Source organism: Nyctibius grandis, chromosome 3 (assembly GCF_013368605.1).
Source record: "Nyctibius grandis isolate bNycGra1 chromosome 3, bNycGra1.pri, whole genome shotgun sequence".
Taxonomy (NCBI): domain Eukaryota; kingdom Metazoa; phylum Chordata; class Aves; order Nyctibiiformes; family Nyctibiidae; genus Nyctibius; species Nyctibius grandis.
The window spans coordinates 94,558,866-94,585,907 of NC_090660.1; the positions used below are offsets into that span (position 1 = coordinate 94,558,866).

At 37.4% G+C, this 27,042-nt stretch overlaps 1 protein-coding gene across 1 annotated transcript in view; it reads right to left on the reverse strand.

Moving 5' to 3' along the window:
* ZFPM2 (zinc finger protein, FOG family member 2) overlaps nucleotides 1–27,042 on the reverse strand; it is a 265,736-nt gene that overhangs the window by 225,874 nt on the left and 12,820 nt on the right. Inside the window, exon 3 of the mRNA XM_068397211.1 lies at nucleotides 24,605–24,706. Within this exon, the coding sequence (XP_068253312.1) occupies nucleotides 24,605–24,706 (102 nt within the window). The remainder of the gene's footprint in view (nucleotides 1–24,604; nucleotides 24,707–27,042) is intronic.

Below are 27,042 nucleotides of genomic sequence, written 5' to 3' on the forward strand. Positions count from 1 at the left end.
ACTAGGAGTGACAGGTTTTTTTAACCTAAATATTTTTTAAGTACCAAATTTGTCACTCCTGTAAGTTATATGTTACTAACTGTAAAATTATTTTATTACAGCAGTAAAAGAAATGAAGTACTTTCAGAGAATGTTTTTAGATAAATCAGGAACCTTGTATTCAATTCACATTTTATTTGCTTATATAAGGATTCTTTTATTTTTGACTGAGTTGCTGCACACCTCTGAATCATGAAAAGAAATGTGTGCACCCACAGCACTGCCAGCCCCACAGCTAGTCTCTCCTGAGTCAAAGCAAGCCACTGAGCAAGGCAAATTTAAAAACTAGGTAGTTAAGAATGATGAGGTAGCCTAGTGACGATTTAGAAGATGCGTCCAAAGGAGAGACACAGAAAGTAAAACACCACACAGGCTGGATGCTGCAATTATTGCACACAGTTGTGAATACTGCGTGTGCCAGTTAGGGCCAAATCCTTCCCATTATACCTTAAGAGCCTCTACTCATTTTAGACCCTTTGTTCTCTGTAAATCCCACTCCACCACATTCTAGTCTGCAGCCTCTTTTGTAACATGCAGCAGTGGCAAAGTAGATTCAGAAGAACAAGGAAGGCTCAGACGGACATCCACCATGAAGACTCTTCCGGTTCACCAGCTTCAGAAGACAAGGAACTTGCTTCCAGTAGTCCCTTAGACCTTGCTCGGGTACCTCAGGAGCATTTGCTGCTTTACATAGCATCCCAATCTCCAAACCCTCTTTTCAGCGCTTGGAAGATGCTATTTCTAGTGGCAACATAAACAGGATGATAGCTTTCTCCTGAAGAACCTACACCACAACTGCTTCCCCATTAATCTTCCCCCTTCACTTATGAAGAGGGCTACGGTAAAGAGTCTGTCAGGAGAAAAGGGGTACCTATAGGATTTGTCTTAACTACCATCTTTAGTTATCTATGTCCAAGTTATCACAGCTTTAGACTACATGAAATACATATTATTTAAGTGTAGCTTAAATACTAAGGCAGGACCTAAATTCCCTGTTGAATCAACAGCACCACAACTCTCATTTGCAGGCAGCAGTGAGCTGTCCTGGCGTTTTGTGCGTGGCTGTAAATGAGCCCCCACAAACACCTCCCCTAGCTCAGCGTCTGGGCAAGTTTTTGAGGACTAGATATTTGAGTGAAGTTAGCTTGCAGCCATACTGCAGAGCAAACCATATTACAGAATCACAGAATCAATCAGGTTGGAAGAGACCTCTGGGATCATCGAGTCCAACCATTGCCCTGACACCACCATGTCAACTAGACCATGGCACTAAGTGCCATGTCCAGTCTTTTCTTAAACACATCCAGAGATGGTGACTCCACCACCTCCCTGGGCAGCCTGTTCCAATGACCCTTACTGAGAAGAAATGCTTCCTAAAAGCACTCAGGTATTATTACCTGAGTTAGACTAGCTCAATTATATCTAAAATTTCAGGAGACCATCTGACTTGACTTAAAAGCCTCATTAAACTCAAAGTGAAGACTGGGGTGGGGAGGGGGAGGTGTTTCACATGGGTGTGAAACTTCACTGATGGGAAATATCTGAGATACAGCTAGGCTTGACTTTCAAATTAAATTCATAATTATAAGAAATAAACCACAGCCATTCTCTTCACCCTGCTTTTCAAACATGGGAATTTGGTAAAGAAAAAAAGGAGGTTTGGTGATTTGTTTCTATATTAAAATTAAGTCCATATACATTGACTATTAATAAAGTACAGCATTATGAAGACAAAATGAACTATATCTGTTCTAAGTACAGCAGGATTTCATGGTTGTCAGTATACCACACTATAGCAACTGAAAACTACACATCAGGCTTGAGGACTAAGTCTTCAGATGTGCCTTTGGTTTTTTTTTTGGCTGAGCATCTGTCCTAGTTCACTTCCTGAGAATCCATAAATCTAACAGGTGACCTAAAAAGAATGTTTTAAAATGACATGACAGAAACAATGAGTGGTTCGTTGTGAATATATTTTATGATACAAACACAAGATATGTGTCGTTAACATATTACTGGAAACAGGTATGAAAAATCACATGAGGTTACATCTCTCAATTTGTCCTCTTCTGGTACATAGGGAAATAAAGATTGATGCATGCTCTGTTCTTTCAATGTGCAAATATCCACCAGTTTTAACAACTGAGCATCTGAAATGACTACAGTTAGTACTCAGTAAACTGTTCAGGGAAATTTGTGAAAATACATTCCAGCATTTGTGCACAGAAAGGTTTAGATTGGTGCCTGCCTCAGAAATGTAAACAAATATTAATTTAAAAAAAAAAATTCTTCAAAGGAAGGCCAGTGGCCGAAGCCTCATCTTCAAATAATAGCTTTAAATCCTATTTTTGAGACTGGAAAGTACATTTTGGCTTGTATTCCAGTCAATTTTGTGCAAATGATTATAATTTATCAGATAACAGAAAATCTTTAAATCTGGATAAGAGAGAGGTTTGCTAGTTTATAGCCATATATAAACTACCATGTGGGTGGGACACAGCACAATACAAGAGATTCAATTAAAGATTTCAGATGTTATCAAAGTTATGTAATATCAATTTAAAAGGAAACTAATTCTTCAGAAAACAAATCATTTTTTTTCCTAGCAAAACTTCAGAAACAAACTAAAACATCCAGAAAGCTGGAATTTATAAGCAACCACTTTCCTTTTGGCTTTTTTTAATGTGTGTGATAAACCTCGCACTTAAAAAGTTTCAAATCCAAAAAATATTACATGCATTTATCTCTAAGTTCAGTGGATGAGACACACCAGCCATAACTATCTTCAATACACTTGTTTAACCAAGGTCTAAAATGTTTGTTTCCTCTATATATATGTCTTAATAAAAGACGAATAAAGAGGAAAATAATGACAAAAGGGACAGGAACACCAACAGTTCCTTTTCCAGTGTCTTCACAGCCGGTGAGCAGCAACTGGAATCTTTACACTGTATTCAGAACTGGAAGTACAAAGACCGTCCGGAGAGGGAGGACACTAAAGAGGGGGAAGGTTGCCCTCTTTATCATATATATTTTAACTTATAGCTAGAACCATTCATAGCATCCTCCTAGACAAACTGGCTGCCTGGGGCTTGGATGAGTGGACTCTTCGATGGGTTAAAAACTGGCTGGATGGCCGAGCCCAGAGAGTGGTGGTGAATGGGGAAAAGTCCAACTGGCGGCCGGTCACTAGTGGTGTTCCCCAGGGCTCAGTTCTGGGGCCGGTGCTGTTCAATATCTTTATAGATGATCTAGATGTAGGGATTGAGTGCACCCTCAGCAAATTTGCAGATGACACCAAGATGGGTGTGAGTGTTGATCTGCTGGAGGGTAGGAAGGCCCTACAGAGGGATCTGGACAGGTTAGATAGATGGGCCGAGACCAACGGCATGAGGTTCAACAAGAACAAGTGCTGGGTCTTACACTTTGGCCACAACAACCCCATGCAGCTCTACAGGCTGGGGAAGAGTGGTTAGAAAGCAGCCGGGCGGAAAGAGACCTGGGGGTGCTGATCGACAGCCTGCTAAATATGAGCCAGCAGTGTGCCCAGGTGGCCAAGAAGGCCAATGGCATCCTGGCCTCTATGAAGAATAGTGTAGCCAGCCGGTCTAGGGAAGTGATCGTCCCTCTGTACTCGGCACTGGTGACGCTGCACCTTGAATACTGTGTCCAGTTCTGGGCCCTGCACTTCAAGAAAGATGTTGAGGTGTTGGAGCGAGTCCAGAGGAGGGCGACCAAGCTGGTGAAGGGTCTGGAGGGTCTGACCTACGAGGAACGGCTGAGGGAGCTGGGGTTGTTTAGCCTGGAGAAGAGGAGGCTCCGAGGTGACCTTATTGCAGTCTACAACTACCTGAAGGGAGGTTGTAGTGGAGTGGGAGTTGGCCTCTTCTCCCAGGCAACTAGCGAGAGGACAAGAGGACATAGCCTCAAGCTTCACCAGGGGAGGTTCAGGCTGGACATTAGGAAGAATTTCTTCTCAGAAAGGGTCATTAGACATTGGAACGGGCTGCCCAGGGAGGTGGTGGAGTCACCATCTCTGGATGTGTTTAAGAAAAGACTGGACATGGCACTTAGTGCCATGGTCTAGTTGACATGCTGTTGTCAGGGCAATGGTTGGACTCCATGATCCCAGAGGTCTCTTCCAACCTGATTGATTCTATGATTCTGTGATTCATATTGTAAATACAATCTAAATAAAAATGCAGAAAGTTACATTATAAAGGAGAACAATTTCGGTTTAAAACAGTAACGTCAGTTGGAAATAACTAGGAAATTTGTAAGTCTAATTAGGCTTTTTTCCCCTCTGGTAACATATAAAATGCCAGATCTTCGAGTCATCCACATACAGCTGGATATACCTCTGAGCTTGTACCATCCTATTACAAACAGTACGCACAACACACAGCATACAACAAATCTACACAGACTCTGGAGATAAAAATCATCCAGTGAGACTCAGTTATCTGATTTCAAATTCACTGACTAGGGGCAATAATTTGTCATTTCAGAACACAAAGGGGAAGAATGATGTTCCTTATTGCACAATGACATCTCTTTACTTTAGATTATTTCCAAATGCAGCTACTGCTTAAAGGTTTGGAGTCTGATCCTTTTTTTCCATAGCACAATGACAAAAAAAGTTCAGAAGCCAAGGACAGGGAAAGAGCTGATTTAGCATTTTCACATTCTAAAATCCTCTGTGAAGGGGTTTTAAGCGTGAAGAAGAAGTGAGAATAGGTAGGTAACATGCACGAGAGCTAGATCCATTATTCCCTCTTCCTCTACAATTTCAGGAAGGGTTAGAAAGCAACAGGGAAGGGTGGTAGAAGGAGAGGAAAAAATGTTATTTTTTTATTCTTTGTTGGTAACCTGAAACAGGGAAGAAAAAGAGAGAGAATCATACAGAATGACTATGTCAGGCAGAAGAGACTGATGATAGAATAACTTAAGACTTCTTGTTGATTCCCAGTTTTATTATTCATTTTTGATAGCACCTGCAGAACCCTACACAGTGGGGGAAAAAAGAAACAAAAAAAAGGATAAAAGGATTCTGCGCATTCTCTGAAGCCGACGTTCCTTTTGACCATGAAACTCTTCCTGTGGTGGGTTGACCCTGGCTGGACGCCAGGTGCCTACCAAAGCCACTCTGTCACTCCTCTCCTCAACTGGACAGGGGAGAGGAAATGTAACGAAAGGCTCATGGGTCAAGATAAGGACAGGGAGAGAGCATCCACCAATTACCAGCCCAGGCAAAACAGACTCGACTTGGGGAAAGTAGTTTAACTTATTACCAATCAAATCAGAGTCAGATAATAAGAAATAAAAAACAAATCTTAAAACACCATCCCCCCTCCCCTCCCTTCTTCCCAGGCTCAGCTTCACTCCCAGTTTCTCTACCTCCTCCCCTCAAAGCAGCGCAAGGGTGATGGGGAATGGGGGTTGTGGTCAGTTCATCACACATTTTCTCTGCTCCTCCTTCCTCCTTATGGGGAGGACTCCTCACACTCTTCCCCTGCTCCAGCGTGGGGTCCCTCCCATGGGACAGTCCTCCATGAACTTCTCCAACGTGGGTCCTTCTCACGGGCTGCAGTTCTTCATGAACTGCTCCAGCGTGGGTCCCTTCCATGGGGTGCAGTCCTTCAGGAGCAGACTGCTCCAGCCTGGGTCCCCCGCGGGGTCACAGATGCCGCCAGCAAACCTGCTCCAGCGTGGGCTCTTCTCTCCACAGGCTCACAGGTCCTGCCAGAAGCCTGCTCCAGCACGAGCTTCCCACGTGGCCACAGCTTTCTTCGGGTGCATCCACCTGCTCCGGCGTGGACTCCTCCACGGGCTGCAGGTGGATATCTGCTCCACCGTTAACCTCCATGGGCTGCAGGGGGACAGCCTGCCTCACCATGGTCTTCACCATGGTCTTCACCACGGGCTGAAGGGGAATCTCTGCTCCAGCGCCTGGAGCACCTCCTCCCCCTTCTTCTTCACTGACCTCAGTGTCTGCAGAATTGTTGCTCTCACATATTCTCACTCCTCTCTCCAGCTACAGTTGCTGTTGCCCAGTTCCCCTTCTTAAATGTGTTATCATAGAGGTGCTACCACCATCGCTGATTGGGCTCAGCCTTGGCCACTGGTGGGTCCGTCTTGGAGCTGGATGGCATTGGCTTCACTGGACACAGGGGAAGCTTCTAGCAGCTTCTCACAGAAGCCACCCCTGTAGCCGCCCCACTACCAAAACCTGGCCACGCAAACCCAATACACTTCCTCAAGTTAAGAAACCTTCCTTCTGGTTTCCTTTCTCCTCCTCTCCTCCTGCCTTCAACTATTGTCCTTAAAAGCACTGTTTCAGAAGGTCTCCCTTTTCCCTCTCTTCTTACTAACCCTGCACGTAATCACTTTCAAAGTTACACCAGACTAAATACACAGTCTTAATCAGTTTTGCTACTGATTCAGAAAACTTGCTATGTTCCATCTGCAAAAAGCAACTATTCTTCACTCCTTCCAGTATAAAAAGACTCATGCTGCCAGTTCAACTGTTGCTAGGACTGGCTGACATGATGATTTGTTCTCCAAATCATTTATCACACCAGTTTTCATGACATCCAAAATTATACCACAAAAATAACTAACATATCTATATGTCCAAACAGCATCAACTCTTTCCTTTAAATTCTCTCTTTATAAAATGGAATTGCGAGACCCTGGTCAGGGCTTCAATACTCTCCACATTCCCAGGTAAACTCACACTTACAATTTCTGTCTTTTAAAACTCTTGCTTAATTGATTCCAGGTAGTTTTGAACTAGCATACCACTACCTTAAAGCTCACTTAACGGTATTATCTGTTTCTGTCCAGCAGTGTGAACACCTGTTTGATTAAAAGTTACACTCTGCTCCTGCAGACATGTTTAACTTCACAAACCACTATATACCAAACAGAGTTAGATATCTAAATAACTTTGCAGATCTTGGCCAAGATCTCTCAGCAATTACTGCAAAATCATTTCTATCTTGTCTCAGATCACACCTTCAACAGGAACACTCTGGTTAGCCACAGCATCTTCTGCATGATTTACCCCCACATGGTGAGACAATGCTCCAGCGGATCACCAGAAGAGAGACTTCCACGTTTTCCATAGGACTTGGCCAGGACAACAGAGACACAGAACCTGTACCTGTAACTTGGACATCTACAGACACTTTGAGACACCTGCAAAGACAGTCACACTTTTAAAGAAAACAGTCACAAAATCCCTTGGAGATGATGCCATTTAAATGTTTTCTTTCTTTACCTATAACATTTGGAAAATATTACTACAGCTTCTTACAGAGGGATCAGATAACAGGTTTGGGATTTGGTCATGCATCATTGTTCTCTGGAATATATATATAAAGCAGTTCTCTGATATACTCTCTGATTGGCATTTAGTATACTGGGTGTACACTCAAAAAAAAGTACCTCGTCGAAGCACCTTTTCCCTTACGTGGCTACACCCAAGAGGAGATGTCCGAGAGCTATTATGCTTTATGCCCATTCAGTGACGGTCATTCCCGCTCACCTGCAGTCCCAGCACAAAGCTGCAGAGCAAACTAACACTGGGCTAGATGAAATCATTCCTTCAGACAGATCTAGTCCATAAGGTGTCATTTCCACCCTTGCTTTTTATTACTCGTCTATCATACTCTCTAGCTTTCCGTTTGCAACTGAACATACCGGACACGCCATCACTGGAAATACACCTCAACATTGCCAAAGGGGAAATAAGAACTGTAGTTTAAAAGTGAGAAAAAAAAACAAAAAAGAGAAAAAAAGAAAAAGACTAATCATTTTCTGTTACAGACTAGAGTTCTACTAAAGAAATTTAATCCTTTTTCCAATATGGAAAGAAGCCATTTGTGTACACATTTACTGCAATTTCAGTCAGTATGTGAACTCCAGTAACATTGATTATAGCAACCCTTCCCTCCTTCCTTAAAAAAAAAAAAACCAAACAAAAACCCCACTCAAAAAGGCTACTCGGACTGACAAATTCTTCCCTCCATCTTTCCTGCCCCCACAAGTTGTACCTTCAATATAGCCAGAACTTCCCCAGATCAGAGGACACTGTCAGCGCAGGCTGACCAATCTCAGAGGGTTTCTTTTTTTCCTTTCTTTTTTTTTTTTTTCAAGATACTCCGTGTTAACAGCTTGAGGGGGTTCAATCAGCACTGCTTTGATCTCGGCTGGAACTATAATTATTTAACATTGTTACAAGGATTTCTATAATCCATCCTACCATTAAATCCCTTTTACACCCTCATCTTCTGAAGGCTAATCTGCATCCGTACACTCAGTTTGTCTCTTCAGCTGGTTTCATCAGGCTCTGGCATTCTCCAACATCCAGAGTGATGGTTCTTTTTTTTTCTAATGAAATAATTTTCTTTCAAATTGAAAAGCGCAAAAGGTCTTGTGCATTTGCTACCTTTTGATGAGATAGCTATATAACACCAATATAACCCCCTGTTTGCTGCAAACTTCCTCCCAATTTCATGAAATTCATTTTCTCTGTGGTGTTTTCACTGAATTGATGATACATATGCGTGTGTTATATACATAGCTGAGGAAAAAAAAAAAAAATCAAATGAACACCAGCAGATGCTCTTTGAAAATACAGCAAAGCCAAGAATAGTAACAGTGTGCTCACTTCTCTCTATACTCTCCTTCATAAATACCACAGGAAACACTGTATCCAAACTTAGAAAGCTAGGTAAATAAATTTACAGTGCTTGAAGAGCAAACGGAAATATTTTATAATTAGATGTAAGAAAGGCACACACCACATGGAAAAAGGACTTTAACAGAATCAAAGGAAATAAATGACAGAAAGAGAATGAATACAGAACAGAGTAAAAATGAAAAGCATGAACAAAATCAGACCAGGAATATAAAAGGAGATGATGAGAAATTATGAATGATCAAAAGGGAATAGAAAGAAGAAAAAGCTCTCCTTTTTTTTTTTTTTTTTTAAGGAAACGAAACTTGACAAGGAAAATGACGTTTTTTCAGCACATGTGTACAAGTACCTCAGGGAAACTGCCTCTTTGCTGCACACGTTTTGCATGAATCATTTTTAAGCAACCAAAATGTAACGACATTTGCTCCACTAAGCACCGCTGGGCTGTCACATCGATAGCCACCGTGCTGTGACCGTCTGCATGTGTGAAGGGGAACAGAAGTGCAGGCAGGAAGGTGGGAATGACAAATACAACAGGTAAGTACCACTGGGCCACGATTACAAGAGAATGCTGCATATAAGCTTAGGTGCTACAGTTTTCATATGAAGTAAGTTTATTCAGATAAATAATCTCATACCCTCTATCTCACAATGCATACCTATAAGGTTAATTAAAAACAGTATATATGGACTTGTTTTATTATTACAAATATCGCATAAGGAAGGCAAAAGGTGACCAGTAGGTAGTGCCTGTACAAAAGAAAAACTGAAGAAATAAAGTCGACGAAAAATATAACCAGGATGAGCCACCATTAAGGAACTCGCATAGAGGAAACAAGAGCTTTAAAAGGGTAAATTTTCTTTTATTCCCCTTAACTGCTAAGATAAGTTTCGTTTATCAGCTGATGCTTGAGAAAATCATCAAGCAACAGCCATAATTCTAAAATACTGCTTGGACTTAGGTAACAATTAAAACAATAGCCAGTAGATTCAACTGATTTTCAGAAGAAGCTAAGAGCCACTGATGTTTCACACAGGGTATTTCGGAATACCCGTTCAGTCAAATTTATGACACTTTTTTATTTAAAAAAAGAAGTAAAAAAAAAATTGTTTCCTTTAAGAAAATATTTGTCCTTAGAAACATTTTGGACACTATATATCACAATCTTTCTTTTTCTATCCCTGGGCAATATTTTAACATCTCCTCCTCTCAACTCATAATATCAGCATATTCCTATATATAGTTACAGCAAAAATATACACAGTTACAGCAAAAACCTTACTACTAGCAAATAAACTAAAACCAACACTCGTGCATTATGGCCCCACAAGACATTCACAGCTGTAATCAGAGCTATGAAATATGAAAGGGTTTTTAAACTTGCAGAAGTTTAAAATTGCAGATTCGAAATGAGTTATCATTTAAAAAATTAATGTTATGTAAGACCTTACTATCCCACTACTGACAACGAATTCGCTGTGAAATGAAAATGAACAGCAGCTTCATCATTTAGCTCCTACTTCTCAAAAGAAAAAACTATTAATTTAAAAAAGTATATATGAGTCAAAATACCTTGTATATTAAGATAAGTATTTTAATAAAAAATGTTTCGAAATAGAAAGGAAGTTAGAAAATCAAGCAAATCCATGAAACAATGTTCTGTAATTAACAGAAACTCAAGAAGTTATAATTTGAAGTCCTTATTTATTGTATTCAGAATTCTGAGTCTTACTGAAGTAATTTACTCATCCTTTAAGGCCCTTTTACATTGTCAGAGGAGTAGAAAGGGGCCTTCAGCATTGCTTCGATTTGCATCCCTATTAATTTGTACAAGCTAACAATATGCTGAGAACTTAGAAAATACAATGATAAAGGCAGCTCCTTCCTGGAAGAGCTTATGACCTAAGGCCCCAGTCCTACAAACACTTACATGTGTGCTTAACTCAATGCATGTGAATAGTTCTTTCTTTCTTTAATGGCATGCTCATATGCATTAAATTAAAAGTTCGTAAATGCTTTGCAAGATGTGAACCTGGAAGACCAAAAGCATTCTTCTAAAATAAATTCTTTTTTCTTACTACCTGGAGAGAGGAAAAAAAGTAAAAAAAGACTTATTGATTCTATCTTCAAACGCCAGGTTAGCCTGGAAAAATAGATATAAGCATGTATTTCCTGCACTGTTCTATGAAGTCTTTTTCTTGGAGACTTAAGGTATTTTCAGATGCTCAAAAGTATACTTGTTCCTATCTCCCACTAACAACAAAGTCCAGGTGGATGAACCACCTGGTGACTGTGGCTAATAATCTTTCTCCTAAAATGTAAATGTATTTGTGAGTGTTACACAAATGATATATGCATTCATATGTTAACTAGTCATTAAGAGACTAGGTATTAACTTCATTGGTATCAATGTGTGCTTTTCTATTTACTTCAACAGGACCAGAAATTTTAATAATATATTTTGAGATCCTTAAATTTAAAGACCAAGTTTGACTACTTTGACATAAAAAAATAAATTTCTGCCCTCTGTCAAAATTTAAATTAGCATAAGTAGCTACTGAATTTGGGCATATAGCTGTCTAACAGTATCCACAGTGCTTATTACCACATTTCTGGAGAGAAGACAATGTTAAACTTAGCGATATTCGGCAGCATGTTACTCTACAGTCTCCTGATATCCATAGCCCATCACAGGGAATGATGAGTACTCCAACTGAAGGTGGCCATGTTAGGTTACAGCAGTCAGCTTCAGTATTTAGTGTTCTTTATTTATGCATAGAGACTGCTTAATATAGATAAAGCAAAGCTCTGACTGCTGGTGAGCAAAATAAAGTCATATTTCACAGTTATGATGTCATCAAAGGACTGTATTTCATGGCTATAACATCTTTGCAAATATATACATAAAGTAGTATCTCCAAGGAGCACTACTTGCTAAGTCTGCCTGAGGTCCAGCAAGGTGGACCTCCTTAAATTCCATTTAATGTACATTAAGATTTGAATATCAAGCAAGTCTAAATAGCCTGAGGGTAGAAAAGGCATTCTGAGTTTCACACACTGTAGCATACTTGCCATATTACATTAATTTTTCTATATATTATGTGCTGTGTTATCTTCAATTCACTCTTTTTAAATTTCAGCACATTCTTTTCCTTTTATGCATTTATCTGTGCATATATGCTTTATATATTACATGTAATTACAAAATTACAACTTGAGTGAATCTCATATAAACTATCATAGATGCAGTCTCAGAATTTTAGATCTTGAAAATAGAATTTGATTACTTTATTCACTCTAAACCAATATCACTGCAATATCAGCCTTAAGCAATATGGGCTGCTAAAATCATTTGGTTCCATTTTTCCAAAAAAGAAAACTGATAGGATTATTTTCGTGATAAATTAATTTTACCATGTAATTGCAATTATGACTTCTAATTAATGAATGGTTTCAGCCTCACTAACTAGGTCAGCATTTTTCTTTTAAAAATATATCATTTTTCTCTTTAGATAAGCGTCACGATATGCCCAAGCTTTGGAGAAATGCACATAGAATTTTTATAGGGCAATGATCCCAGAAGCTGAGAAAAGGTGAAAGTAATGTGACATGCTTTGCTACATATTCAAGCCATTTTTTGTCTCTTTTACAAGAAAAATTAAAAAAGAAGCAGATGCAAGAGGCTTTTTAGTAAGGAGGATCACGGTTTCTAAGTGCTATTAGAGTATTATTTAATTTCTTGACTCAGTTTCACTGAACAATGTGAGACCAGTGAATCAGTAGAACAGCTAATCTATTGCATCATGCTTATCAATACGCATATGACATTGTAGAATATATTGACATTGTAGAATATATTGACAATATGATGAGAGAAAATGGCCTCAAGTTGCGCCAGGGGAGGTTTAGATTGGATATTAGAAAAAACTTATTCACAGAAAGGGTTATCAAGCATTGGAACAGGCTGCCCAGGGAAGTGGTTGAGTCCCCATCCCTGGAGGTGTTTAAAAGATGTGCAGATGTGGTGCTTAGGGACATGGTTTAGTGGTGGACTTGGCGGTGCTAGGTTAACGGTTGGAACTGATGATGTTAAAGGTCCTTTCCAATCAAAACGATTCTATGATTCTATGATAAGAGGAAGAATTCAAGGAGAACAGGTTTTGTCTAATCAGACGTATTCCTATAGAAAAGTATTAAAGGAACCTGAAGTTTACTTCATGTGTCATGTAGGACAGAGTCCAATGCTCCTCATTGTCCATTGCTCTGTTAGTTCACATGTTCGAAGGTACCACAGCACTACGCAAGAACATTTCTCCAGTGACCCCTGAAGATGTCCTCTGGCACGTATAAACCATTTTAAATTCTCCATTGTTCATCTCCCATTCACATCCCTGTCAACAACCTTATCACACCGTTCCTTGATTCCAGATGATTCATGCATTGTGGCATGAAGATACAGAAAAGAAAATTAAGTAAGTTGTAACTATTAAAATGAGGATTAGCAGGACAAGATGAGAGAAAAATAATTTCCTTGGAAGAGGATCAAAATTTGATGGCTAGAATGTTATGGATATAGTAATTAAACTAAATGCTAGCTCTTATCAGACTGTAACACACCAAAATATCTGTTGTTTTGTTGTAGGTTTTTTTCTTTTTCTGCTGCTAGAAATAGTCATACATTTAGAAAGCACCTCTTCAAGAAAATGTCCGTGAAAAGTTGAGATCCAATACATACTTTGAAAAGTAGTCAATACCAAACGCAGTTGTGTAATTGAGAAAAGTTTTTTTCTGAGAATAAGTCAATAAAAATCATAAAGTACAAACCACAATACTAAAAGTATTAAGCAAATGAAGTTTAAAACTACACATAATCAGATCATAACAAACAATATGAAACATTTACAATGTTGCATTACACAAACCTTGAAAACGGGACTGTATTACACCTAAGAAAACTCTCAGTGAATGCTTATCATGAGTGCTGTCCAGATAGTTTCATTTTTTTATGAGAACTAGTATTTATTTATATACACAAGCCAAAGATTTATGAACTGATTAGTGGTTTTGGCACCACAGTATAAGTATCAAACTTCAGATAACTTAATGAAGGGTTTTTTTCACACAATGATGTAATTTGAAATTTAGTCTCCTTTAAGAATCACCCAGCGTAAAATGCATATACATACCACTCTGGATCACTATGCCCATAGTATACATTGTACTTTCTTATTACATCATCCACAATAATCCATCATTGTGGTTTTATGCTGATGAAGCATCTTTAAAATCAACACAACTATATCGTCATAAAACCAGAGCAGCACAGACCTGAACGAGGCCACCTTGAGTATTTTCTCTAAGTAAAATATGATTTTTACAACTTTATCCTCAATCTTTGAAATATATCAGCCAATTTTTTTTTATAACAAACAATATGCCAACGCATAATCCTGCAATACTCGCTTAAGACAAAAGTATGTAAAATACTGGAAAGTGTTTCTATCTGTAATCCCCAAGAATATGTTGTGAAGTCAAGTATGGCTGTTCAAGTTTTCTAGCTTGGATACATTGCTTAATGGTCTTAAGGGAAACAAAGGGGAGCAAAGGGAAAGAGTAAGTTATGACGGGACAATTTGAATCATTTTTTCTGTAACATGTCATAAAAGATGCAACAGATACACTGGACTGTTTGCCCACACTGGCAAACTAGGTATACACAAACATCTTCTCCACGAATATGATTTAATACGCTATAGATTAAAATATATAGATTAAAAATTAATTATATATTTTTATATATATAAATATATATAGATTTATATATAGATTTTATAGATTAAAAATAGTTTGGGGAATCAGCCCTGATTATCAAAAAGTATGTTTGGAAAGCTTTGAAATCTTTGGGGGGGGGGAATAAGAAAAAATAAAACAAGAGCTCAGATGGCCTCTACACAGCTGTTTTAGAAGGTCTAAGCTAATCAGCTGACTGCAGGAAAAATGAGGAACAGTGGCTATTGTGCAGTTACAGCTTTCCAAACACATGCTTTAATCCTTATTATTTCTGCCTACCCAAATATCAGCACAGCTATATTACTAGTTTTAACTCCAGGCCATAATTCTGAGTATTTGATTCTGGGGTTTCTCACCGATGCCATCAGAACATGTTGAAATAATTACAAATTTTGTGACTAAATAAAAATGAGCTCTGATGCTTCTAAGACAACCGTGCTTACTTTTGCCGTGTTGGTGAATCAACGCTGAGTGATTGCATGAAAGCGTTTATTGTAGCTTTTCTGTACGATGACCATTATTGCACTTTACAAAGATTGTTTACAGACACCCTTGTTTGAAGCCAGCATCAAGGACAGAAAATAAGATCTACTATTCAATCCATATCCTTCTTTCAAGCATGCAATGGTAAAGCACCCTAAAAAATGAAATGTGGTTATTAAAAACCTGAACCCAAATGTGTGCCAAGCTGGTCCCACTGAGCTAAACACAGATACTGAGAAAGTCAAGGTCAGAACTGAGGACTCTGTCGCAGTCCCATGGCCACAATGTCCAGTTTCCTTTTCCGACTCTGAACCATTCCGAACTGTGTAAGTTTTGGGGTAAATACTAGTATTCAGTTTGCCACTCACACGTCACATTGATTTTTTCACTCTCAGCAAAAGCTGGTTCTTTTGAATAGAGGTACAATGGTTCCTGGTGACAATTTTTTTGTTGGTTTAGTTATATTATTCCAACTTTTATGTTATAATGTCTTAAGAGCAAGTAAATAAAGCAGTTTTCAATAAAGGAAAATGTATTTTGAAAATCAAAATATTTTCTTTAATGACATGCTGAACACAGTATGTATCACTGAAGCCAACTGAAATCTGCCAATTTAAGAAATAAAGTCACTAGCACTTCTCACTAGGTGTTCGCATCCAACTGCTGGACTACAGCTCTGCATGGTAAATAACACTACGTTGTGTATATCATTCAATATATTAACACATCCATCCTTCAACTGTTCAAGCCAGTGTTGCTATGCAGTATTCTGTGTGCAATAATCTTAGCTGAATTAACACGAAAAACACAACAAAGAACAAAATATTTGTGGACCGATTACATGTCCCTTTTGATTCTCACCCCATCTGTTTCCAAAACCAGACATTGTTTCCTAGTCCTTTGCAATTACCAGGGTGTTATATTGCCTTTATGACCAAACTACAGCAGAGACAGCTGAAGAGTGCAAAGCTTTCTGCCAGCCTCTGCAGGTCCCTTGGTGCATGAAACTACAAGAAACAACGAATTGTAATGCAGATGTTCATTGATTCCCTGCAGAATTTCACAGACTAGGAGTCCTTCACTGTGTGACCTACAGGGATTTGTACTCTACATAATATCCACTATATAGCACATCATGTCCAAAGCAAAGTACCTAGTGCATCTGATCATTCGTCCCTTGCACATGCCTTTGCAGCTATCAACTTTTTTTCAGAGAACAAGAAGTCTTTTGTGCTTCAAACGTAAATGCCAATCAAAACAGAATATATTTCTAATGTGTATCACCTTTCATTCGGAGTTCAATGCCTTTTATGAGTCGCGCTAATGTTCTTGCCTCATGCTGGACATACACAAGTACAAAAGAATTTACGAAGATACCAGATCAATTTCAAGTCTACCTAGTCTAAAAACTTGCTCACTTGTAGATTAAGATGTTTTCCCAGAACAATTTATACCTAACATAGCGAAAATGAAAAGCCTTACTATGTCAAGTAAATAGTTCACAAATGGATAAATAAAGGCTCAGGAATAGTAAATGAATACCATCAAACTAAAAACTAATAGATTTAAAGGTTTTAGATAGTTTCACTTTTCTGAAGCATTTTGACTAGCATTTTGACTTTGCACCTGAAAATATTCTAAAAGGCCAATTGTTTAAATAAAATTAAAGTTCTCCAAATGTCAAATGTACATACAAAAAAATGTTACTTCCAAACTAGGTTCATTTCTATAGCAACTAATTTTGAAATTAAATGTAAATTCACATACATATGTTAACTGTGTGAAACAATGACAAGGAAATGGCATCCCGACTGACAGAACAGTAGGAATGCTTGACAAAGGCTCCAGTATTCAGTGATGAACTTGCTGCTTTTTGATATTTTAAGTTGCAAGTCAAATGAGGTAACGCTTATCTACAAGTTTACAGAATCCTACTATATTTGCACCTTGAAACATGAAAGGGATGCTACAGAAGTCACCATAACAAGTGACATCAAGATGGGAAATATCTCTTAGTTTTCAAAATTTAGTACTGCCTATTCACATGATTTTAGGGGAATTGTATTACATCTCAATTTTCTCTTAAAGCCTTGGTCACCACCATTTCTGGCTAGTGGGTATCATTTCATTTTGTCCAGGTGTGGACATCTTCATTTGTCAGGTGTGACCATAAAATGAATATTCTCCCCATGACTTGATTTTATCTATTACACATGCTCAGTAGGTCACACAACAGCCTATTTCCCACAAAAGTCAAATTTGCACATGGGAAAGATGACAGTAAAGGTTTGGTTGCTACTGACATGTGAGTTCACAGAGCCACACTTTCTCATCTTTCAGGCTTGTACAGGTAGCAGTCTGCCAACAAGATCAACTGTCTTGAAGAACAGACAATTTTTGTACTAAGCATGTCTGCTAAAGGTAAAGGAAGGTTACTTACGTGTGCCAAAGAACGGTTCTGGGCACTGAGGCCAAATACGGCCATATTTATGTGCTGGGAGACTTCCTTAGCCTTTAAACAGGTGACTGCACACATACTGCCTCTGGAGAATGCTCCCTGCAACACTACGTCCTGCACCTTGCGATCTACTTGGGAAGAGTGTCAGCTGGCCTCAACCAAAATCATGCCAGGGACCGTTTTCACAAGTATATACTACTCAGCTTCTGTCACTACTGAATTTACTAATGCAGGTGTAGCCTATTTTTCCTCACAGTTCTTAGCCCTGTATCTTCTCATTATGAGACAGAAATGTGCTCATCACATAAGAGCAGAGAGGGGAGGCCCTGAGAAAGGGCTGCAGGAGGAAGCAGCTGCTACAGCCAGCAGAATAATTCATCAATCCCAGCTGGTCACGGCAAGATTGATACCCTGGTGCTCCTATAAATGGTCCCAAGTTACACTCTAAGAATGACTTTTAAAATATCATATAATTAAATACCAGTTTTAGAATCATTTGATGATATAAAAATCTCAGCTTTTGTCACAAAAAAATAGGGCAGGGTGGCAAACCTCAAGAGTTCATGCTTTCAGCAGACATTTAGCAGTGAGTCCCAATGATGTATGGATGAAGTCTGTCTGTCAGTTATAGGCACTAACTACACCGCAAAGGTTAAATAAGTTGAATATAGTGCAAGAGTACTTGAGGAACAATGGTTCTAGTCAATCAGACCTCAAATGGAATGATGCCTTGCAGACTTCTGCAGATCACGTTTCAGGTAACCAACACAAATCTGGGCTACGCATGGAAAAGGACTGGGAACACTATAGTCCTTGAAGACTTGGATCATTTCTATATACAAGACTTAAAATTATTTTAAATCCTGCATTTAATGCACAGGTATGGTAACCTCTTAAAACAGCTCCAGTATCAGAATCCAAACCATGAAGACAGTGGTCCACTAGCATTTACTTCACTTACTTTAACAGTGTTCAAGTGTCAAAACAAGACCTGCAGTGTAAAGGTTACCTTGATGACTATTAACTCCCTTAACTTTTGCTATTCTGTGTCCACATGGCCTCCTCCGCGTTCCAAAGCAGTGATGGAAACTGAATCAAGATCCACAAAAATCCTCCCCTGCTCCTCCAAGGTTCCCTCCCAACCCCTGGTATGGGAGCCCGGCTCTCTGCTTTTAATCCAATATCCACTTCACTACAGAAGATTTATTTAGACTGCCTCTTGTTTCATAAAGGGCTCCAAAAGTCTGTAGTGATTTTTGACACTTTGTTATAATATTTCTGTGACCCCCCCACCCCCTCCTCACATACCACACCACCACCCAGCCTCATTTTCATATGGATACAAAGCATCGGGATAAAATGATGGTTCATTATAGTGGTACAGAGCTCTTATCTTCATCCGGCAAGAGTCATTTCCTTCCAAAGATTGAAATGCAAATGTGAAAATTAATGATAACTGCATTATCTGATAGCAGAGATAATACCGATTCACTGTCAGAGTAACACACAGCCGTTCTATGATTTCCTCTGCTTCTTCACAATATTCTTCTTACTGTCAGACTATATCTATGGTTAACTATGTTTCATGGATTTTTGTTAATTTACATCAAATAGCATTTCCAAGATCTTATATCTACCACATTTCCCCAATCAAAAAAGAAACGAAATCAGGACAGTAATCTCCAAGTCCTTCTTAGGACTGGTTTAAAAAGAAAGAAAGAAAAAAAGGAAAATAAAAAAGAAAAAGAAGAAAAAAGAGGGGAAAAAAGACTATCATTAATGTCTGTTTCCATCTTGCAGTGGTCTACCAACTATTCCAATCTATATTACACAGTTTTGCTTTGTAACCTGAACTATTAATAGTATTACTAAATAATGCAGAGTAAATCCAACAATCAATATATATTTACAGTGATTCTTACAAATAGTTACAGTAAATTCAGAAAAGCTTTTCAAACTACCTTTCATAGCAGGTAAAAATGTGAATCTGGCATGTCAGATGTTCACTAGAACCTTTCTGATCCACACCTCGTTAAAGCAATACACCAGAATTCACATGAAAGCCCGCTTCTCTCCTTCATTAAAACATTAGTAGCAGCATAGCTCATTATATCACTATTTTAAAGAACTATTTAATTTTCTGTTTACTATTTTTATTACACTTTCTGATACATTTTAAGAAAAACACCAACCTGTAATAGTAATTAAAAGAAACTATATTTGTGCCATACTCAGCAATTAGTAAATAGTAATTAAATAGTAGTAAATAGTAATTAAAAGAACTATATATATGTGCTATATTTAACTATCCTTCATACTTTTTTCAACAATTCTCTGATATATGTATATGAGTTATGATGAGTCTTCTGAGATGTAACCTGAGTTGTGACTTCATCCTACTTTACCATTATCAACAGCAGCGGTTCTGCTGATTTACTGGAGGCAGAATTTTACACATGAGAAACTTCCACTTTATGTGGAGATGCATGTAAACGATACATAAAAAATTATCGTAAATTGACAATTAGAGTTTTAGGTCTTATTTTCCACTGCATTTTTTTTTTCATTTTGGATAGGTGGACAAATAACATTTTCTCACTTTCTAATAAAAATTCAGATACATTTCAAAAGAACTTCTGAGACTGACTTTCAAGACTATCAAACTCACAAAACCAGCATGTACTGCAAGAAAGATGAGCTCCTTTACAGCTATGAAAGTAAGAGCTCACACAGGGAACACGGATGCTCTAGTCGACAGTATAATGCATGTGAATTAAGAGAGATCCAGCTCCTCCTTAGGACCAAGTTTTTCTGCATGGCATTAACTTCACCTTTGCAAATGCCCTATACTCTGTCTTAGAAGGCAGATACAGCTTCACCAATGGCTGAAATACTCACTGGTGATTGGATCTCTGTGGGAAGAAAGTCAAAAGAACAGAGCACATAGGATGGGGAAGTGGGTTTTGAAAATCTTTATGGCTTAGTTAGAACTAGAAAATTGTGTCCCATATGTCTACAGTGAAAGAACCTTTCCTTGCATATTACTCACAGAATAGGTATGGGATGTCTTCTACTGTATTGTTTTATTCCGTCACCACAGAATAATAGCCCAGAATTTAGAAGAGCACAGAGAAGTTACCATTCTTAACATAGCTTGAATACACAATTACTGGAGAAATAAAAACTGTGAGTTGTTTATGTGGAGGACTGCTAGTACTTATTCATTATAAATGCATCCAAATGGTACAATATTTATAAAAGTAATATATCGTATATACATTTATTCATTCCATTTTAGTTAAGGAATTATCATGGTCAGCCAGTCTAACTTCTGCCTCAGTGGAACCTACCCTATTTAAAAAATCCAGTGTTTTCCACAGAACTGGATAATGTTCTCTAGGAAAGTACCTCATCCTGAATGTAAATATTTCTAATGACAGATTAAATACTTTTCATAAAAATGTTCCAATAATTAACTTTTTAAGCACTAAAATCTGTTCTTTGTGTATGAAATTGTGGAGCTTCTATGTCCATTTATTCTTCGGATACTTCTGCTAGAAAGAGGTGCCCATTGTTATCAGATTTTCACTCTGAATTTAAAGTAGTTTGTAATCAGGTTGTCCTTTAATATTTTCTTTGATAAAATAAATAGGAAAGGGACTTAAGACTTTTTCATAATACCAGTCTTTTCAACATTCTAGTGGCTCTTCTCTAAACCTGTTTCAAATGTTAACATCATTCTTGAAGTGTGACTACAGGAGACAGAACCCTGTTTCAGCATCAAACAAGACTGCTAATCAGACAAGCAAGATAATTGGAGAACCCAAACATATCCTTTAGCTACAACTCTATCTTATGGGCTCAGTCTTGGTTCACTAAACCCCAAGGCTTTTTCAGACACACTGCTTTCTGTAGTAAAACTTCTATTACCTTCTCATAAGCATGTGACTTCATATTTAATTATACTGAAACTAAATTCTGGTATGGAAGCATGGAACCTCTAGGATATTTCATTCACAGTTCCCCAAGTTTAGGAGGTTTTTGTTCCTACATAGAACAGATCTCCAGTAAAAAACGCAATTTTCCTATTCTCTCATGTGATGGATGGTCTGTAGCAGACACGCAGATCTGCCTTTTGTTCATTATGTGTTAAAACACTGATCACTGGCCTCACATGCACTGCTATCCTAGCAAAAATACGAAGGCTATAGAACTATATACATGTACATGTATCAAGGCATCCATCTGATAGGAAACAGTTTATTTAAGGCTGTAAAATGACCTCTGCTTCCACATTTAAAAAATAAGTCTTTTCATATAAAATTTGTTTAAGCCTAGTCTTGCTTTGCAGACTCTTTCTATTCCTTGAACGTTTGCTGTTGGCTATAATGGAAAAAGGATAACGTCCTTTACCGTGTGTCCGTATAAATCTATTGATCTCAGTTTCCATTATTCAAGAGTAGCCTTCTAATTAAAAAGAATTTTTAAAAAACGAGGACAAAAACAATGAAAACTGAGGATAGTTTAAAAAACACTCAGGTAACGCTCACAGTGACTACACAGAGTAGGCATTATCTCTGCAATTCCTTGATGGTCAGTGAAGGTCACAAGACTATGTGATCTGAAAGATTGCTTCAGCAGAAACTCTTTGAAGCTACAGCACGTTTAACTTTAGATTTTTCTTCATAAAAATATTCTAATTACAAAGGCTTGGGAATGCATGTGAACCATTTAACAATGCAAATTTTCAAACAAAATAAAACTCTAATTAGTGCTGGAAGCTTAATTTTGACTCATCCGTGAGTAAGTTGTTGCTAATGAATAACTCTCAGAACTTCAGTCCCTGGCAAGTACTGGATCTGAAAATAACAATATGTTCCCTTAGTGCTAAAAAAAGAAAAAAAATATTAAAATAACAAAACAGCTCTACTATTTATATGAATCCTTGAGTTGTCACAGTTCACATTATCAGTTGACAGCAACTTGTATCATGCAGAACACAGTCATTGTTGGATTCTGAGAGAGCTCCATGTCAGTAAGGAGACCAGACACAGACCAGATAACAAGGAATGTATGGTCATCTGCTCTTTGAGGTAGCACCTCTACTACGAGTTTGTAAAGTTGTTGAAGAAAAGTTTTTAATGCTTCTGTTTGTGCTGCGCTAAAATATGTTCCTAAATAAGCAAAATAGTTCATGCTCTGTTTTTTTTCAAAGATCTGAAAGAAGTTATCTTTGTACCACATGGTCAAAAATGATCTTCTGTTGATTGTTTCTTTTTCCGTATCAATAAATAACCAAATTCATTTCAGAAAGCATGCATGATGGAGAGTATGGCATGTGGTACGTATCCATTGCTTTCTCCATACATATTATACCCTTGCAAAGAACCAATATTTAAATAAAATAGAGCTGCTCATTTCATGTGGGTGGTCATCAGTTTTCTGAAGTCAAAAGAAATTTTCCCACATTCAGCTTCGATTTCCATGTCAAAGCTACCAACAAATATTACAAGAAACACACACATCTTACTGTTTAACTAAATTTTTCTTCCCAACAAAATAAAAAATACTCCTTTTACTCCATACTGTCATAAAATATATCTCTGAAACTTTTGTATATATAGCTCATACAAAAAGCAGTAACAGCCCACAAAATGCATACTCAACTATGCTGAAATACACTAAAACCAAAAAAGCAACAAAAAAATTACTGATTTCAGATAAAGTTCATTTATAATGAAATTAAAAACAAGTCATATATTAACCACTGACAGCCATTAAGTCTACTATGAAGCTGGAAAAGGCCATTCTGCTACATCCAAAGATGTCTTTTGCACTATTTAAATGTACTATAGAGTATGACAATACTAAACCTTGTTTTCATATAACACCATAGTGCTTTATGTAGAATATCAACTCATTTGTGTATTATCATTAAAAAAATTTTAAATTACATCATAATAATTAGATATAATATGTCTTCATTTTTGTTTGCATTGTATTTTCCGGCTACTGGTTTCAGAAAATTACCATTAGTTTTGTTTTTCTCTTCATGAAGAGCATACAGTAATTTGCAAAATCAAGCAAGGATGAAAATGTGATTGAAATATAGGAATTTTTCTAATGAAATATTATTATTGCATTATAAATTATTGATAGAACACTTCTGTAACTCTCTTCTGATGTGTTCATCCTTTTTAGGGAAAATTTCCATAAGAGAAACAGCTATTTTGAGAGTATGTTTGGTGTCAGATGCATGCTTTCCAACAGCACTATTAAAATGTAGTCAATATAATGGATTTTTAAGGCCCATTCCAGAGTCCATACCCATGAAAACATTGCAATGAATTCAACTGCAGAATTGCCTAATTGAGAAATACAATTTACCCCTTTGTCTTAGGTACTTTTACAGTACAACAGAGGTTTTACATTTATATTGAACTGATACTTGGAAAGTATTCCCATGTTACCATCACATCTTATATCTTAGCAATGTTATGCTTGCACCACCTTCACTGTGCATAATAGAAAATGTTACATGAATTACTGTTTTCATGTGAAGTTCTAACACTTCATTGACTGCAATCTCTTTAAGAGTTTCTCTTTTAACTGAAATCAATGACCAAGTGTGCTAAATGATTTCTACCAGGCTAAAACAGGTAAACAAAGTCCATGAAAATGTCAGTAGATACCATACCTATTTGTTAAACTCAGCATGTTGCTAAATGTAGGCACAAAGCTTGAAAAGAGACACGGGTCTTTGGTTGGTCTTCTGGCCTCAGAAAACAGAACAGAAAAGCTTCTACCTTAATACAACCATGGAATTGAGAACTTACTGATAGATTTTAATCCTAAAATTCTAAGCAGCAACATTTTCCTTTATATCAAGCAGGTATGTAAGGCATTTTATGCTGAACAATTTACAAAATGGTACAGCCAAAACTGTTTTTTACTCAAGAATTTTATATTGGTACTTATCCATCAATATCCTGGACTCCAAAGGATCATAAAAGATATAGTCCATTAAAAATCAATGCAAAGCATAACACGTCTACTAAAATAATAATATTAAAAAATATTGGAACTCAGTTTAAGAAAGTTCTCTTGGCTTTCAGTTGTTTTTTCCTACCTGGCCCATCCCAATCTTCAGTCTCCACAGCAAGCTGCCCTGGTTTCTCCGACCTTGCATCGCCATCAGATTCTGCTGCCTCCTGGATGCCTTCTTCATTGCCTGAAAAAAACAATCAAAGAAATACAGTATTGACATATTTCAATAGTGACTTTTAGGCAGAGCTCCTACTATATCCAAACAACTGCTTTCACTTGTGTAAGTGAAAACATACGCATGTCTATAAACAGAGAGAAAATGAAAAAAAAATATTATTAGATACGTAAACACCTGTAAGTTCTCTAGTCAATCCAAGAAACTCTTGCATAGGAAAACACTATGAAGAATTGAAAAAAAATTAAATCTATACAATTAACCACATCATTCAAATGGGACTGAATTATGATTTAAATATTTTTCGCAATCTTGAAGCAAACTTTTTAAAACACTGTGTCCCACAGAAAAGTGGCAGCACTAAAAAACAAATGCTGTTTATTTTAGAATCTGAAAATCAGACTGTTTGTTGATTTGATAATAGGAGAGCAAGAAGAAGCAACTTGTAATTTTTTCCTCACTCATGATAACAAAAGCTTTTATTAGCAACATAGGTAAAGAAATGTGATTACAACAAACCATGCCAGATCCCCATACGTTGTCACTGGAGCTATATTTATACCAGATAAGATAGTGACCCAGAGTTTTCAAGTACACGATTACATACAAACACTATAAAGTATTACCTTCATGTGCACATGTAACGTCTTGTAATAACACATTCTTCCTTGCATTCATAAAACAAACAGTTTTTCAAATCCTAAGTATAAGAGCCTGGTAAACAACTTCTCGAACAAACACAATACTATATTCACTCCAGACTTTGATAAAAAAAATATAGTTCGGTGTATTCGTAGTACTAAAAATATAGTCCAGTGTACTCATAGGCACTTAAAGCTGAAAGACATCACAAATATCTAGCATAATTTTTTTGTCAAACACTCTGTATAATTTTACCCCGGCATTTGAAGTTCACTTCAGTTCAATCTGAAGTTACCTTTCAGAAGACAGTCCTAAACGTTCACATGCTGAAAAAGCTATCAAGTTTCTTATAAGTAGTTTTAGCAATTATTTGGTTTTTAACCAGCTACCCTGTTTTGAATTAGCATTAGTATAATTATTTCGTAGTAATCAAACAGAGCTCTGAGTTTTCTGGATGGACTGAAGAACCTATCAGATATTTCTACCTTCATATTTCTGCCTTCATAGCTGCTTATAGCTGCAACAAATTGCTCTTTATTGGAAAGACACAAAGGACAATTTTCCAAGGTTCAAACCTGGCAGACCAACTTCAGTTTTCTCCAAAATGTTGGAAAGCATTTCACAGCAAGGGCAATTGTGATTATGAGTTTCTAACTCAAGCTGTATAATCACCATAGAAAGCTCTTCAAATGCTCTTTGCACGGAATTTTTCTACTAAAGAAAATGTTCTTCTTCTACTGTAAACAATAGATCTCTATGGACTAAATCAAACAACAATAAAAAAATGTACTACTAATAAGAATTCTTTTAGGTAGAGCCCAAGCATGGAAAATTTTAGCTCCAAAATATAGAAGTTTTCCAGGTTATATTAAATGCAAACCTGGAGTTAGAATGCAAATTTGAGCATTCTTTCAATCAATGCAACCAACCAGAAGATCAAACAAACAAAACTATTAGAATTGAAAGAGGAGGAGAAACTTATGTGAAAAGATTGGGCTGAAGGGCAAAAGAAAGACAGAATTACAGCTAAGGTATACAGCCTACAGCACACAGTAATTAAGCGTTTGGGAGATGAGGAAAGATCTGAAAATATATGATAGCAGATGGTTTAATTTTTCATTAACTTGCTTTTTCAGTGTTTCATGAAGTATGTGTTTCATATGCAAGTTTTCATGAACTGATGCATGTCCTGTGCAAACAGAGTAGAACAAAATGTGTGTGAATTTACATTAAGGAGTTTGTATCTAGAAGTATTTTTAATTATTTTCATTGATATTTTCTATTATTCACCAAGTCCATGCATTACACACATGAAATATCACAACACTGATTTCTCCTCTTCCTCCATACTACTCTCCCTCCGTACTGAAGCAATCTGCTTGTGAAGCCAACAAACGGTACATTAGTGTGGGCTTCAGAATCCATCAGTGAAGCAAGTCTATCCCAGGCTCAGCTGAGCGTCAAGGTCAGATGAAAATGGACAAGTCAACCCATTTGGTGCTGGAGACACTGCAACTTTAAGAAGCCAAAAGGAAGCTTAGCAAAAAAAGCTGGTAACAAAACACATCTCAAGCTTTTTCCTTTTCTTTCCCCTCACTTAATGCTACGTTACCAGCTAACACCTGTTTAGCACAAAGGAGTTTATTTCTTTACAGAATTTATTTTCTTTCCATTGTTTACTCTTTTTGTTCATTCACTGACTA